The sequence below is a fragment of the Daucus carota genome, chromosome 5 (assembly GCF_001625215.2).
Source record: "Daucus carota subsp. sativus chromosome 5, DH1 v3.0, whole genome shotgun sequence".
Taxonomy (NCBI): domain Eukaryota; kingdom Viridiplantae; phylum Streptophyta; class Magnoliopsida; order Apiales; family Apiaceae; genus Daucus; species Daucus carota.
This window is the reverse complement of record NC_030385.2, coordinates 29,985,422-30,002,142: the sequence shown is the minus strand read 5'-3', so window position 1 is coordinate 30,002,142 and position 16,721 is coordinate 29,985,422. Positions and strand designations below refer to the sequence as shown.

Below are 16,721 nucleotides of genomic sequence, written 5' to 3'. Positions count from 1 at the left end.
GCCTTTAACTGTTTGGGCTCATGGCAATATCAGACCCGACCCAAACCCGTAACCCGATTTACTGAGACAAAACCCGAAATTGACCTGAAAATCACCCTTTGACATGAAATTAGAATTTTATTTTTAAAATTTTCAATTTTCACTTTTATTCAATTTTAAGTGATTATAACTTGACCCGAAATCGACCAGATTGCTGACACAAACACGACTTGTAACCCGAAATACATTTATGACTTTTTATTTCCAAATGAAGCCTCGGTGTCAGTTAAAAATATATGTTAAGTTCAATTTTATTAGGGATGATATTCCATGCACAAATTTGATTATAAAATCTTTCGTAAGATAACATGTGTTAAGTTTTGATTGGAGTATATTTTATAATGATACAAGTAATATCAATTAAAACATCCCATATTAATTGTCAAGTCATTTTGCACTCAATTTTGTGTTTATTTCCTAATATTTGTTTATAGGCTATTAACGAAAAAATATCTTTTTCTTTGTATACTTAACATGGTCCTCCATAGTTACAATAATTGTTGAAAATTAAATCTAGAAGGAAAATGAAGCAAAGAGAAAGAAAGCACAGAAGCATGTCCCTCCACTGGTTCTCTTTCTACGTAAGATGAGAGCCAAAGAGGTTGTATATATACGGAAACAGCTGCACCAATTTGCTTTTCCTAGGAAACACCTCCCATACTTCTTACTAGTACTACTAGTCTACTACCACATTCTCTCAGATCAACAGCCAATAACACTGTTTACATATATATCATCTGTCAATCATTCCTCTCAAAAGCAAGAAAAGGTGGCCAAAAGTGGACAAGGAGATGCAAGCTTTCTTGCTCCTTCACATCAGTCGTTGAAACATAGCCAACTCCAGTAACCACCCAGCTTTCTGGCTCTACACATGTAAGGGTATTCTCATGTTTCTTGTTGGGCAGCCTTTTCATTTGCATGATTCCAATATGTGCTTTCATTCTATTTCTTGGTTATTTTTTGTTTTTCTATGCATAAGCCTCAAGGGGTTGAGTTATTCCATCTTGTACTTTATTTGTATGTGTCAAATCTTTGTTGGTTTTTATAGATTTGATTGACATCTACATAAGTGGCCTTTTGATTCCAAACCATTGTGCAATTCGGATGACCATGTGACATTCTTCACAGATCCGATACACACTTCAACGGAAAATCAGAAAATAAGATAAAATTCTATAACATTTTATTCACGAAATTCACTTCCTAATTCGAAAATTTGTATATTTATATGAATATAAACATTCATATTCACGAAATTCTCTTCCTCATTTGAAAATCGTGTGCATATATTTTTTATTCATGAAATTTACTTCCTTATTCAAAAGTCTTATAGTACAAATATGTTATTATATATTTATATGTTATTCATGAAATTCTTTTTTAGAAGGCACAATTTCGATTCGTGTTTGATCTTATTTCGTTTAAAACTAGGTGTAATCATAAGTATAGGTTACAAACAATCTTCTCAAATTTTAATATTTATATATATGCAAAGCTGCATATGTTGTCATGATGTTTTATAGATACTCGTATTCTTTATATCCCGGCCTAAAGTAATCTTTTTAACTTTGTTACCAACAAGCTATACACAGGTGAGATGAATATGAAAAAGGCTCTGAAATTTCTATTACCAGAGATCTCGAAAAAAAGCTTCAATAATATATATATGTCGACAACTTCATCACTCACCCTTGTTTAAAATATCCCCTCTGCTCCCCTCTGTAAAGTCTTAATCTCCTCAGGGTAAATTCAAAACAAGATCAATATTAATATTATTCATCACCTCTCCCTTTCTACAGCATATTTTATGCATGTAATTCATAAATATCTGCACTTATTTGCTGTTAATTATATGTAATTCAGTAAGATATTCTTCTTCAGAAGCTGTCTCCATTTACCCCAGCAACTAGACGTTATTTATTCCCAGTTGAATGCTCATTTTAATATAATAATTCGGAGAACTTCTTCTTTAAATATGACAGATTGTTCATTCTGCAATTTTGATTAGACACACATTTATATTGACTCTGATATGTGCTGGAATCGCTTCTCATATAATTCTTCTACAGAGGCATTGGATCAGACTAAGATTGATCAAGAAAGATGACTCGACAATTGAAGGTATTTGATGTGTTATACATTAATGTTATGTGTTGGTGATTATGTTTAAAATGTTGTTGATTTGTGAAACTGTAATGAATCTCAGCAGTCTTCGTGGCCGAAGCAAGTAGTGAGAAAATGGCTGAACATACAGAGTGGTGCTGATGAATTTTATTCGGATCACTCAGTCAAAGGTGCGCCTTATTGACACCTAATCGGATTCTTTTGTTCGGGTTTTTATGTATTGAGTTATTGACATTAGAGAATATAGGTATGCCGGAAACTAGAAGAGATGGAAGGACGAGTTACTCCGGTGAAAACAGTTGTGCGATCGTGCCTGAGGAATTTTCCGGTAAGTTACTGGTGGTCCAGGATGGTTTTTTGTGCTCATTATTTTAGTCATATAGTCAACAAATTTTGATATCAGCATATTGTTATTATGTGAATGCCATGTTTCATGTTTTAATCAGTTTATTATAATTTAGCCATAATAATAAAAAAAGTTTAGAATTAGGCTCGAGGGGCAAAAAATTTATCTGGCTTACATATTCTGGTTCGAAAGATGCATAGATTTTTGTTGTCAATAATACATGATTACCTGATTGAAGTTTATGATGGTATTTGTAAGCAGAAGAGTGGGTGATAGGGTCAAAGGATGAAAGTATGGACATCTCAAGATTTAGTCCGGAGATGCCTCGGGTCACAGATCCACTCAATCTCAGGTCAGTCAATGTTAGTTTTACGCTTATTTTTATTTATTTTTTACATGAGCTTAGTTCTTGATATTAATATGATAGTCTAGAAAATATTGTATTCAGATTTTTTAAGCTCAACTCACATGGATTGATTCTGTGTGCTAAATGAATTTGTATTGTAGTATTCAAGTTGAAAGTTAAAGTTTGAAAAAACCCCAGAAATGTTATGCAATAATCCATCACTTGGTGATATTCCTAGTTAAGTGTATACAGGAAAAATTAATGCTTGTTACAACTGAGATACTGAGTAAGTCAATGAATATGGAGGCTAATAAGGTGTAAATATTTGTAGGATGGCCGTGGGGACATGGAATGTTGGAGGATTATCACCAAAGGAGGACATGGACTTAAACCACTGGCTAACTACTCATGCCCTGGCCGATATCTACGTTCTTGGGTACTACTGCTACACCTACTTTCTCTAACAGTTCAATCTCTGATTTTATTTTATTTTTGTTTTCTTAGCTATGGCGTAAATGTGTGTTGAGTAATCGGCTTTTACATTTCCTTTCGTTTGTTATGTTCATATCAAGTTTTTTTTAAGTGGTTGCCTAATTAAATTTATTTGCTTTTAGCTAAAACTATAGTATTGTTTTTTGCTTTATAACCCATTCACTTACCTTTTATATCCTTGCAATGCAAATCAGGTTTCAGGAGATCGTACCCCTAAATGCAGGAAATGTTTTGGGTGCAGAGGACACTAGCCCAGCTGCGAAATGGCTTTCCATCATTCGACAAGCTCTAAATAGTCAAAATGTTGATCCACAATCTCCTGATTGCTACGATTGCACCAGTGATGCTAAATTCAGCCAAGCAGAATTTTTAAGGCATTCAAGCTCCAGTGGTGAAGATCTATCAAGTTCGCCTCGGTTCTCAATGGGGCTAGATTGTCCCTTAGAAAATGGTTATACTTTAGCAGCAAGTAAGCAAATGGTGGGACTTTTTCTCTGCATATGGGTCCGCTCAGATTTGTATAGCCATATCAGCAATCTAAAAGTTTCCTGCGTTGGTAGGGGTATCATGGGATACCTTGGAAACAAGGTATTCATGCATATATTTCAATTCTGGAACCTTTCAAATTAATCTATGCTAAATCTATTTTATTACATTTACAGATATATGCCTATGAACTGTTGTTCTTATTTCTATCATTTTCGCTGTGTTGTTGCAGGGATCCATTTCAATGAGTATGACACTGCACAACACAACATTTTGTTTCGTTTGCACTCACTTGGCCTCTGGACAAAAAGAGGGAGACGAGGTAAAGAGAAATATGGATGTCATGGAGATATTAAAGAAAACTAGGTTTCCTCATTCACGTGGAGTTCGTGGACAACCAAGGCCTCTTGATAGCATTTTGGATCATGAGTAAGCTTTTCATCATTCCCTTGTGTAAACTCAAAAAATTAATAGAGCTAGAATATTGTATTGATTATTATTTCTGTTAATCACTGTAGTAAAATCATTTGGCTGGGTGATCTAAATTACCGACTGGCATCTGGTGCTGACACTAATGAGCTACTCAACAATAATGACTGGCAAGCGCTCTTGGAGAAAGATCAGGTGCCACACCTAATATTTTGCTTAGTTTCAGCAGTTTTTGTTCTTTTCTGGATCTCTTCATTGTTTTTTTAAGCCTGTCAACTATTTTATCTTTTCCCGACTAATTTAAATGAGAGCTAAAGTCAAGCTAGAAGATGAAATGAGTTATCAGTTGTTATGTAGACAACATGTATTGCCACTAATATTTATCTAACCAGTGGTTTGGCTACTTGCAGTTGAAAAGAGAGCAAAGAGCCGGCCGTATTTTTGAGGGATGGGAAGAAGGCAAAATAAATTTTCCTCCAACCTATAAATATCTTACCAACTCTGATGAGTATGTAGGACAAACTTCCATTTCTAAAGAGAAGCAACGAACTCCTGCTTGGTAAGATTCTAAATTTTCTTTTGCCTGGGCACCTAATTGTTTTTACTACAAGTTTAAACATGAATGATCTTTATTTTATATATACTTTACACAATACATAACCATCAACCAAACATATTGCGGTAGGTTTGAATGCACGTAGTCCTTACCTACCTCAGGATTATAGAGGCTGTTAACGTAAACTATCATACAATACATATTCTGTATTGTTTTTGCTAAGGCATTCACTAAAAGTCCAAAACTTACTGAATCTTAGTTGATATATATTTTCAACATAAGAAGTTGACTTTCTCTGTTTCTAATATCTCAATATACAATCCTCTAGTTGAATTCTCTATTGCATTAGGTAGAGTACTCCACTGGCAACTTGTATTAGTTTTTCCCTCTAAGTTCTTCCATATTCTAAAACTTCCAAACACAACCCGACAGGGGCATCCATTAAATTATACCGTAAACATATGAATTAATATTATTTGAGTTAGATTACAATTGGTTATTTAAAATATCTAGATATGTTCTAAAAACTGAAGATAAAATATATTGATCTTATGACTTCAGGTATAATACTATTTTATGTAGATTTCTTGACATAATTAAGTTGGGAAAGATATATTATTGTACTCCTATGATAAGAATGTACTGCAGTACTACTAAATTACTGTGAGGATCTAGTCAGAGAAAACTGACATTAATATCACAACTCTGGACCGTCCAATTGCAGATATTTTATTGTTTTCACATGAAGGATGGCTAAATTAATCCTAGATGTTTCGCACTGCATTCCTACTACCTGCAAAAATATTCCTACATAAAAACGCTTATAAGCATAAGAACAATTTGGGGAATAAATTTTTTGGTGTTTTGCAAATTTGAGGAGCTTGTACTATTTCAAATGAAATACTTGTGATTGATCACTATATAAATTTGATGCATTATTACTGACATGTGGAAACATTATCAGGTGTGACAGAATACTTTGGAAAGGCGAAGGACTAAAGCAGATATGGTATGAAAGGGTTGAGTCCAAGTTTTCGGATCACAGACCAGTCTGTTCACTATTCTCAGTCAAAATGAATGTTCCAGACCAGTTTGAACTCCATAACACGTCCAACAAACCGTGTGGACTACTACTCCCACAAGATATGTTGTTGCTAAATGGAGCACAGACTTGCATAAAAAGTACCCACCAGTTTGCAGTCATAGCTTCATGAGTAGTCATCAATGGAGGGTTTGACAACTGTTAAACTCTGCAACTAGACAACTACCATTGAACATGTTCCTGACAATGCAGTTGTCTCAGCCAAATTTTAGGGATTGCGTATCTGCAATGTGGGTTTAGCTTCTTTAATATGTAGTGCTAAAATTATATTACTAGAGATCATATCAATGCTTTTATACATATTGATAGATGATCACGTCCGGTGTGCCTATGGATGATTGATACATGGTTTGATCAGGGAAACATCGCGGAAGCATATATTTCATCTACTCATACAGTAATCTGGTAGTAGAAGATGATGATAGTCCGATGGGAAGTGCAGACTGCAGAGTGTGCACATTCATGTAGAGATATGAACATAAAGGTGGCTAGATGCTGCTGCTTAGGCCTTTCGATTTAGGAATTATTGCTTTCTGAGTTTTTTCTTGCAGAAGATAGTGTTTTTTTGTTTGAACTTCAGAGAGAATCATTGGATTAGGTGGAAAATAGAGGGAGAAGGTAAATAGTTTTGTAGTATAAGCCGTTTGTAAGGTAGTATGTAGAATGGGAAACAGGTGGGAGAATTGTTAATTGTTGTTCATTTCTTCATCTCTTCAATTTTGTCAGTTAAATGAAATTTATGTTTTGTGTACCAGAACTTTGCAGTACTGTACATTAAATTTCCCCTTCATATTGGCTTGTAACACTTGTTTTGTGTATATACTAACTCATGAAAGTCGCTTGACTGTATTCTGACAACATACACGCACTTGTGACTTATCGTACCCGACTACCTGTATAATCAACATATTAATATTAGTGTAAGCATGCACAGCTAGACAGTTATGAAAATGCTGAGAATAATTCCAGTGCATTGCCTACTTTTCTCTTGTTTCAATACTCTTCTGTTGGATTGCTCTTAAGAATAACCTCCTGGAAATAAATTTTTATATGGGGAATTTGCAGAACCAGAGAACTTTAACAAACTAGTAGGGGTGGCAATTTCTGGCTGTTTGTTTTCTTGTCTTCTTCAGTAGATTCATTGCTCATTGCTGTTATGACTTGCTTCTATCATTTTGTTTGGACTCGGACTTGTAATCTTTGCTCTTATCAATTGCAACAAGATGAAGTCCTGCAACAATCGAAGACTCCAGTTACCCTGTAAACAAATTTTGACATACAATTAGGCTTTTATTTCATTTGTTTATGTATATAATTTTATAAATATAATATTATCATATATGATAGAAGAGTGACTTTGGATTCACCTTTCCAGGTACATGTGTTCAGCTAAGATGAAGGATCCAAGGATAGCGACAATACTCTTGTGCATTTAATTAGAAGGCGGTTAAAAAACAGGTACACTGTCTTGTTGTTCCATGCTTATAATAAGCTTGTCCTGAACAAGATGTACCTATGTGATCACTGCTGGATGCTTCGGTTGGGCCTGTTTCAAGGTTCTACCAGTGAGAATCTATAAACTATACCAGTGGTGCTGTAGAAAAAGATGTGTTTTTCCTTTTCTCTGGCAATCACAGTAGAGACCTAAATGGATAAGAGTATGTTGTGTTTGGTTGGGGAGAATGGAATGGAATGAGTAAAAATACTTGAAACTAATAGAGATAGGAAGAAAGTTTTAGAAAAAATTTGAGGAAGTGCAAAATTGTTATGATGAGATTTGAGAAGAAATTGAGGATGAGAGAGAATGGAGCATTCCACTCAAATTGAAGGTGTGATATCTAGCACATGATGTAAGGAATGGAATGGAGGAAAGAATGAAATTTCTTAAAAATTGTCCATAAGATAGTTCATTTTTCATTCCAATGGTCTGTAACTTAAAATACTTTCTCAATTTGTAAATACTTCATCATAATTCAGCAAGGGGTGCTCCATTTGCTTTTGATCAATGTGTAAATGCTTTCTCTGTTGGCAGGTTTGCCTTATATAGGAGAAATGGAGAATGGTGATCCTCCCTCTTCCAATCCTGGCCACTATTTAAAGCCTGGAAAAGTGGTTTCAAGTTGATTAATTCATGATTTATATCAACTTTAAACTAACATAAACGACTGGAGTTTCTTCAGTAGTACTGCAATGGATTAATAGCTCAGCTATATTGATCACCAGTTTTCCATAAGAATTTCTAATATAAAATGCAATGTTTTTCATGTATTTGTATTTCAACTAATTCCGACTATTAATTTTACTCTAGATTGAGAGTCTCCGACTTGAGCCATGATCTTGTTTGTTTTACATTTAAACCTGAACTTCAAGTGATTTTATCTGAAGTTTAAAATATTCTCCCTCAGTCCCATAGTATACACGAACAAGATTTTAAAAAAAATGTAATTTAGTATGTAATAGAAAAAAAATAGTATAATCAAACTTTTATATTATAAAATTTTATTATTTTTTATTTTCTTGTTATGAAATATTTACTATTTTTCAAATAAATATATTTAGAGAATTTCCCAAAAAAGAAATTGTATAGAATCGAATGAAATAGACATAATAACTTAAAATGCCGAGGTGGCATGTGTATTCTATAAATGATTTATTTTATTGACATGATTTTTAGTGATAAAATTTATAGCATCACTAATTTGAATAATCTATCAATTTCACGGACTTTTGTTATTTCTAATAATTATAAGTTACTGATAACATAAAATTAGGATTGAACTCTCTGAAATATTAATATAAGAAAACCATGATCTCGTATATTGAACTATATATATAATATAAATTAATATAAGAAAAATTAATATAATCAATTAAAAAAATCATGATCGCGTATATTGAACTATATATATAAAAATAAGAAAATCAGTCCCATATCTCATAAAATCTGATAGTAATGTCCTGAATAACATAGTTGTGAAAAATAATCTTAAATACCAATTATTAACGTAGGATAATGTAGTGTTTTCAATTTGAGAAGAAAACGTTGAATTATGTAGCAGTTTGTTGTTTTAACCCAGCAAAATACGGTATGTTTTTTAAATCCTAACAGAAAATAATAGATGTTAAATCCCTAGCAAAATGCTAGACAATCAACAAAACAATAATCCCTAAGTCCTCCACAATTGTTTACACTAGGGTTGGCATGCATTCGAATCTCTCATAAGATATAGTTTGATAAATTATTTTGAGTTTTTTTCTGAATATCTAAATTTTTATACAAATAAGAAAAGTTTTCAAAAAAAAAGAGTTATGACTATATTTTATATGCGTCTATGTGTAAGTCACCTAAAAAAATGTAAAGAAATGAATATCCCAAACATCACGTGAAGTAGGATTAATAAACGGTTTCAGGTGTTTTGTCAAAAAAAGAAAAAAAAAATAAACGGTTTCAGGTGTCCATTTTTTTAACGTGATATGATAATGAGGGCCTGTCTAGCCTTCCCAACATCCTCTGTGTGAAGCACGAAGATGTGCGAAGAAAGGTGAGCGAAAGATATGACGACGTTTTTCCTCCAGGGCTACTACTCTGGTAAGCAAACTCCGAAGCTTCACTCTCATGCATTCTATTTTTAATAAACATATCTTTTAGTTCATCATGCCCATGCTACTGTTAATTTAATTTTTATGGGCTCGCTTTTTTATTATTAGGTAGCTTCAAGTATCAACCACATTTTAATTAATGTGGCGGTGTAAGCATGTCTGCGAAATTGGGTGGATATACAGAGAGATAAAGGCCCCTGATATCACAAAACTCACGAGTAATGTCCAAAATAACATAATAAAAAAAATGACTCGTAAACCATTTATTAACGCCGGATAATCTAGCATTATGATTTTGGAAGACAGCTAGATCATTTTGTGTTTGGGATTGAAAAACCCTACAAAACGCTACACAATCCGGCATTTTAGGAGCAAAACGCTATAGCATTAGGGTTTCAATACGTAGATCGTGTAGTGTTAAGAAGAAAAGGAGAATAAACACTAGAGAATTTAGGGTTTTGAATCGTAAAATGATAGCTCGCGGCCATCTTCTCCGGAACCGGTATTTGAAGGCATTTTTCTTAAAAATTGCGATAGTGAGGGTCAACGCCCATATACAAAGTGGTGCTCATAATTATTCATTCAGATCACTCTATCCAATCCACGTGCATCTTGATTTAATCTAGGAGGCTATTAAGATGTTCATTTTTCTGGCAGGGACATGGAATTGGGGGTTAATTTACCAATGAGTAGGACATTGCAAAACACAGCACACCATTTTGTTTTAGTTGCTTTCGTTTGGCCTCTGGACTGAAAGAGCGAGACTAGGTAGAGAAGATATGGATGTCCTGCAATTATCGAAAGAAAACAGAATTTTCCATATGACATCGAGTTCACGGTCAAGCAACACTTCTGGATAAAATTTTGGATCATGAGTAATGCTCTCGTCACCCGGTTACCGATATTAATTCATGTTTTAAAATTTTGAGCAGTTAAGAGAAACAGTCTATGTATCTTCTTTAGTTACCCTGTACATTATTATGATTATATTTCCTTGAATCATTTGGGTAAAGATCATTTTGATATATATATATATATATATATATATATATATATATATATATATATATATATATATAATATATATATATATATATATATATATATATATATATATATATATATATATATATATATATATATATATATATATATATATATATATATATATATATATATATGGTCCTACTCCAATAAAAACTACTAGAATAGAAACCAAATAGAAACCAATGCGATTAAGTAGAATGATGCGGGTTTTGGGACCGGGGATGGACCCCGAGATGGGCCTAGACGGGGTCTAAGTGGGGCCTAATAGGGCCGGGTCGGGACGTAGTGGGACCATGGTGGGGCCAAGGTTTGGCTCTTTAAGTCTGTCTGGAGTCTGTCCAGGGCCTGTGAGGAGTCTTGGTGAGGCCCTAGCGGGCCCGGGGTGGATTGAGTGGGGGTGAGGGTGGGCCCTAGGTGGGTGATGACATATAGGGGGTGGGTGATGACATATAGGGGGTGGGTGAGGTCATTTAGGTATAATTTTTCTTGGTTTCTATTTTAGTTTTTATTTTAGTGGTTTTCATTTGAGAAATTGCCTATATATATATTACTAATGGGGATCTGGGGGTGACGCACTAACCTACTAAGATAGTTATTAAATATTTTTGCTTGTTTGCAGTAGTTTTCTGGATTTATTCATTTGTCCTGATACTGTTAAGCTTCTTTATTGTTTTCCATTCTGTGCTACTTTAACTACAATCTGAAGTCAAGCTAGAAGATAAAATGAGTGGTTAAACAATTATAAACCAAATGTTTGCACTTATATTTTTTTAAGCAAAGGTTTGGCTATTTGCAGTTAGGGATAAATCGAAGAGTCAGCCTACCTTTTGGGGATCGGAAGAAGATGGAATGAGTAATCCTCCAACCTTTGGATATCTTTACCAATTCTGATGATTATGTAGGACAATTAGACACTTAATATCGTGCCAAATGAGAAGACGCACACATATATATAAACTCCTATTTTCGCATTATTGTAATTGACAAAGCGTGATTGTCAGAGCAGTATTAGCAAAGAATGTAGTAACCACTTATTCCATAAAATTATATAGATGTTTTCATAGTAGCATTAAGCAATCATGAAAGTGGGTTGAATTACTTGAATCCAATGCCAATTCCTTCCCACTTATGGTTTATATATGATAACTCTTAGGCTATATTCGTTTGAGAGAATTATAGTCCATAGATTACAGTCTCATAACTATTGGTCCTAGTATATTTAGCCCGTTAAGAAACTACAATCTTACATGTGTTTTGTTCACCTTAAAGGATAGGAGTATAGGACTATGTAATTTCCTGTAATACTTGGTTGAGGAGGTATTATTTTATTGCCTCTAACAAGTATTATTTTTATTACATGCAATATATTAGAAATTATTTTTCTAAAAAGCGGACATGGGATTATCATTATTAAAAGATTATAGTCAAGTCTCTATAAATCCACTAAGAGGGGTGTATTGGATTGGGATTTTAAAGCATTTTTTTGCGCCCATGAAATCCGAGGGTATTCGATTGATATTGTTTGAAATCCATTAAAATCCTGAGGTATTCAATTGGGATTTTAAATTATGCTTTAAAATCCGATGATATTCAATTGAGATTGTTTAAAATCCATTAAAATCTGATGGTATTCAAATGCTGATGGATATTTTTGGATTTCATAAATTGATGGATTTTGTGGCATTCTTTAGTGTATTTTAAGTTTTTTGTAATCCCACCAAAATCAATGGGATTTCGAAGTATTGTGCTTAAATCCTATCAACTCTGCGACATTATATCAAGAATCCGCACAAAATCAAAATTACATATGATCCATTAAAATCCATGGACTAAAAACAATCCATTAAAATCTCGATCGAATACACCCCTCTAAGACTAGGATGTTTTTATAATAAGTTTTTGCATTTGTTTTATTTAAGAAGAGTAGACAGCAGCTAAAAGCTTTATTTAATTTACAAGAGTCTTGTCTGATTCTTTTTCTTCCTCCATAGATTCACTTATGGCTAGAACCTCGTGATGATCCTTGTCATAAATTCTGCTTGCTTCTATCATTTGTTCAGACACCTTGTGATTTTCCTCATCATTCATTCTGCTTACGTCTATTATTTGTTCAGACTTCAATGCATTTTCATTGTCTATTGACAGGTCCCGGGGCTTGTAATCTTTGCTCTTACCCCACACAACAAGGTAAACTCCTACAGCTATCACAAAGGCTCCGATGACCCTGCAGACAAAGGTATAAATATTATTTAAGCTCTTCTTAATTTAATTTAAGCTCAAGACTCCTTTTTTTTGGAGGTTTGTGTCTATATATGATTGAAAAGTGAGTCTGGTATCTACCCTCCCAGGTGTATTTGTTCTGCTAAGATGAAGGATCCTAAGACGGCGACAAGGATCATGCCCAGTGGATTGAAAGCCGTTACAAAAACAGGTCCTCTGTCTTTCATTGCAATTCCTTGAACATAATAAGCGAGTCCTGAACAAATTATGCCCTGCATATTTTATTGAACAAATTGTAAGATATAATTAAATTAGTGCAGGTAATTAAAGTTAGTACCTTCCCCAAATCTTGCTGGTCTAGGAATCTTGGGCCCTGGGTAAGACCTTAGCACAAGTAGATAACTGATAATCTGTACAAATACTTTTTATAGAAGTCCTTACGCTGTAGACAGCTGCTAGTAGTTTAGCGTCGAAATTGAGGGACCAAACAGCAGCATTTCCCCTCTCCATTACAAGGGCAAGTACGGCCCCCTCCACGGTGCCCATCAGGCATATCCAAGCTGTTAAAGAGAGCTCAGCAGGATATGTCTCTAGTGTATTTGCCTGATAGAGGGAAAAATAAGGTTTTTCATAGCAGATTTGGCAAAATTTAATTACAGAAGATATGTAAATTCTCACTTGTAGAACCATAAAACAAGCCCAACTGAAGCATGAAGCAGTTATCATAAGAGAACCCCTTAGTGAATGTTGATAACCTACTCCATTACTTCGTTGAACAGGATTGGTTCTTCCTTCTGTACACATTAGATGAATAACTGGTCCTTTGACAAACGTCATGAGCATGGCTCCTCCGATAGTAGTCAGTGTGCCGCCTATTTTAGCTTGGCTTCTGATACTCTTCAACTTAACCTTCTCAAGCCTGCCAGAAACCAGATATATGTATTGAAATAGATTTCTACTAAATGTCTACCCACAGGTAGATGTAGGATTTCTACTCGACATTAAACTTTCTCTATCAAGGACTCATCGATTTGTTTGGACAACCAAAGTAGGTAGAAAGTATTAATAATTGTTTACCCAAAAATCCATGCCATGACAAATGTTATGGCAGGTAAAATGTTACATAGAGCAGCTGCAAACGTGGCACTCGTGTTTTTCATCCCCATCATATAGAGATTCTGGTCAATAACTGGTCTGCAAAATATTGAGTTGGACTTTTCACATGAAGATTCACAAATTCCAAGTATATAGGATGTTATTAGTATCAACATACTCTAGTAAGGCAAGAAGAATAAACTTTCCAAACATTGCTTTTGTCATCTTTGGCCTCACTTTTCTGTACAAAGATCAATATAATTATTTCACCTTTAAATAAGTAATGAAACAAAGAGAAAGAGTGCAAAAGAGACTTCTCGAGGATGATTGCCAAGGGAGCAGTAAGAATAGTGGCAATAGCGTGGTAATACACGACAAACACATAGGTGCTCATCATTTGATCGAGTGCAACTTTGGAAATAACATCCATCCCCGCTAGCCCAAACTGCAAAAACAGAACTGCAAGAAAGGGCTTAACCCTCGAAAACACTTTGCTTTTTGGCATGATCTGTTATTTAGAGAAAACTCTCACTAGACCTCCTTTATGCCTTATAGAACGAATGGGGATGATATAATATGGACCAACTTATGCGGTCAAATGGATGTTGGCAGAGGTGAAGGGTGAGATTTTTTTTATAAATGAAATGATACTTATATTTTGTAACGAGGTTTGTGAAAAATATATTAGTAGGTATCTTAAAATTGGTGAGCTGAGTTAAAATTAAAATTGGTAAGAATGGAATGAAGAAAAGAATTGGGATAGTACAAATTTCTGCTAGAACAACTGTAAAGTTCAGAGATGTAGAGATAAAGTATAATCAGAACAGAATTGGGACTTGGGAGCATATGCATGTAGATTTGTCTTGTACTCCCTCCATCTCATTTTCAGTGTCCACTTTGCCAAAAGAAAAAATCCCAAAATATGGGGGTGTTTGTTTTCGGCTTAAAAGCCGGGCTTCTGGTTTATAAGTTAGAAGCACTTATTTCGTACCGTATGTTTAAAAAGTCGAGAAGCACTTATAAAAAGTTAGGAATGCTAGCTTTTGTTTCAGGGCTTCTGCTTATTTTCCAAACACTTTAATTACTTATAAGTCTTAACTTGCTTCTAACTTCTACTCCACTTTTTAATTTTAAGCAAGAAGCACTCATTTTAAGCTCACCCAAATGGCCCCTATGTGTCATACTCTTTAATCCATGTAAATTTTATACTATTTCCAATATAGAATCATAAATGTATTTAGAGGGATTATGAATGTAATAAATGTAATTTGAAGTGAAAAAAGGTCCAAATACAGAGTAATTAATGAGGTGCATAATTATTATGTATGAAAACTAAGCTGGTTAGTTGTGGAAGATAATGATCAAAACATTTACATTAATTGTTTTTTAATATGTGTGAAATTTGCAAAATGGACACTTAAAATGAGATGGAGGGAGTACCATTTTCCACCTAAATCTCCTGTCATTAGAAATTCAAGGAAGATATTCACAACACCTTGAATATCCACAAAATCAAAGACAAAAAATTGAGTTATTGCATCAACACTCTGATTTGAGTTACTCCATCAACACGTCGACACATTTGCATGTATATCTACGTGTAACAAAATCAACACTTCCCCTCCAACATTACCAACCTTCATGTTATCTCTAAGCACATACTCCCTCCATCCCATTGACTAGTATACGTATGGGGAGTGGCACGGAGGTTAAGAAAAAGTGTAATTTGGTGATGAAAAGTAAGAAAAGTGGGTGAAATGGTGGGACCCATTAATATTTAATGTGTAAAATGAGTGTAGTGTTAGTAAAATGGTGGGACCTACTAATATTTAATGTATAAAGTGGGTGTAGTGGAAGAAGGTAGTGGGTGTTGTTAAGTTTTTTATATTATAAAAGTTTACCATTTTTTGTATGTATACAATTGATGGGACGTCCCAAAAAAGAAACTGTATACAATCTAATGGGACGGAAGGAGTACATGATATACATACAATCTTGATTCAAGTAAATTTAAATTCACTGTAAATACCATCCACTACCACCACTTCAGTTTTAACCTAGAACAAAAACACTGAAACCACTTCAGTTACAATATAGTAATAATTTGACCTCTAGTCTTTCGAACTATTTAATCATCTGAAAGTAAGTGACCTCTAGAGGCTCCACTGGTATTTAAGTGTTGGATTTTTTCCCTTTTTCATTTTCAAGCCATGATAATTTAGGAATGACTAAAAAAACATGACTAGACAATAAAAACATAACAAAAATTTAGTATTACAAATTATACCCGTGTTTGCTAATTATTGTATAGTATAGATAGCTTATAATTCGTGTCATGCACAAATATTTTCTGAAAATATAAATTTATTTAAATAATTTTATATGATGTACAAATATTTTTAAAAATATTTTTATTGATATAGTAGATGTATTATAATAATGATTTACTTTATAAATTATGTTACCAATATTTTATATGCTAGTTTATAATTTTTAAATCCAGATTATCATTTTAGTAAAATAAAAGATTTAGCAATGATTTAACAACTATATTTGATGAGAACATAAAATAGGAAGTAGTAAAAGTAGTTATGGATTTTATAATAATAGTCATATTCTATTTACAAAACCTCTTTTTATTGGGTTTTAGAACATAAAAAGAATAAAAATCGTATTATGATTAAAAAACCTACTTGTATTTTATTTTTATAAAACCTCTTTCTATTTTGTTTCGAACATAAAAAGAATAGGGGACATATTATATTTAATTACAAGAACCACTTCTAATTGATTTTGAACATCAAAAGTATAAATTATATATTATATTTAAATATTATAC

General features: G+C 33.5%; 2 protein-coding genes across 11 annotated transcripts; one reads left to right on the top strand and one right to left on the bottom strand.

Annotated features, from left to right (window-relative positions):
* The first annotated feature begins 614 nt into the window (after positions 1-614).
* Positions 615-6,671, top strand: LOC108220649 (type I inositol polyphosphate 5-phosphatase 8). 10 transcript variants are annotated; one of them, XM_017394471.2, is made up of 11 exons: positions 615-912; positions 2,109-2,160; positions 2,249-2,333; positions 2,411-2,491; positions 2,768-2,861; positions 3,187-3,291; positions 3,542-3,935; positions 4,066-4,262; positions 4,352-4,457; positions 4,673-4,821; positions 5,783-6,671. In XM_017394471.2, the coding sequence occupies exons 2-11, from the start codon at positions 2,143-2,145 to the stop codon at positions 6,030-6,032; spliced, it is 1,479 nt and encodes a 492-aa protein (XP_017249960.1). In that variant the 5' UTR covers positions 615-912; positions 2,109-2,142; the 3' UTR covers positions 6,033-6,671. The 10 variants fall into 10 exon arrangements, with proteins under 10 accessions (XP_017249960.1, XP_017249955.1, XP_063950835.1 ...); XM_017394466.2 differs by having other exon boundaries at positions 2,246-2,333; XM_064094765.1 differs by having other exon boundaries at positions 615-918.
* Positions 6,672-12,374: 5,703 nt separating this feature from the next.
* LOC108222480 (WAT1-related protein At2g37450) lies at positions 12,375-14,387 on the bottom strand. The gene is made up of 6 exons (XM_064093980.1): positions 14,214-14,387; positions 14,061-14,123; positions 13,466-13,753; positions 13,229-13,390; positions 12,908-13,059; positions 12,375-12,791 (listed from the first exon to the last, which is right to left on the bottom strand). The coding sequence occupies exons 1-6, from the start codon at positions 14,385-14,387 to the stop codon at positions 12,515-12,517; spliced, it is 1,116 nt and encodes a 371-aa protein (XP_063950050.1). The 3' UTR covers positions 12,375-12,514.
* Positions 14,388-16,721: the final 2,334 nt, after the last annotated feature.

Coding starts and splice junctions, on each gene's coding strand:
- LOC108220649 (XM_017394466.2), top strand. Junction 2,862..3,186: donor ACAGATCCACTCAATCTCAG/GTCAGTCAATGT, acceptor AAATATTTGTAG/GATGGCCGTGGGGACATGGA. Junction 4,822..5,782: donor AAGCAACGAACTCCTGCTTG/GTAAGATTCTAA, acceptor AAACATTATCAG/GTGTGACAGAATACTTTGGA.
- LOC108222480 (XM_064093980.1), bottom strand. CDS start 14,387: ATGCCAAAAAGCAAAGTGTTTTCGAGGGTTAAGCCCTTTCTTGCAGTT. Junction 13,754..14,060: donor ATTCTTCTTGCCTTACTAGA/GTATGTTGATAC, acceptor ACCTGTGGGTAG/ACATTTAGTAGAAATCTATT. Junction 13,060..13,228: donor TACTAGCAGCTGTCTACAGC/GTAAGGACTTCT, acceptor TAAAATATGCAG/GGCATAATTTGTTCAGGACT.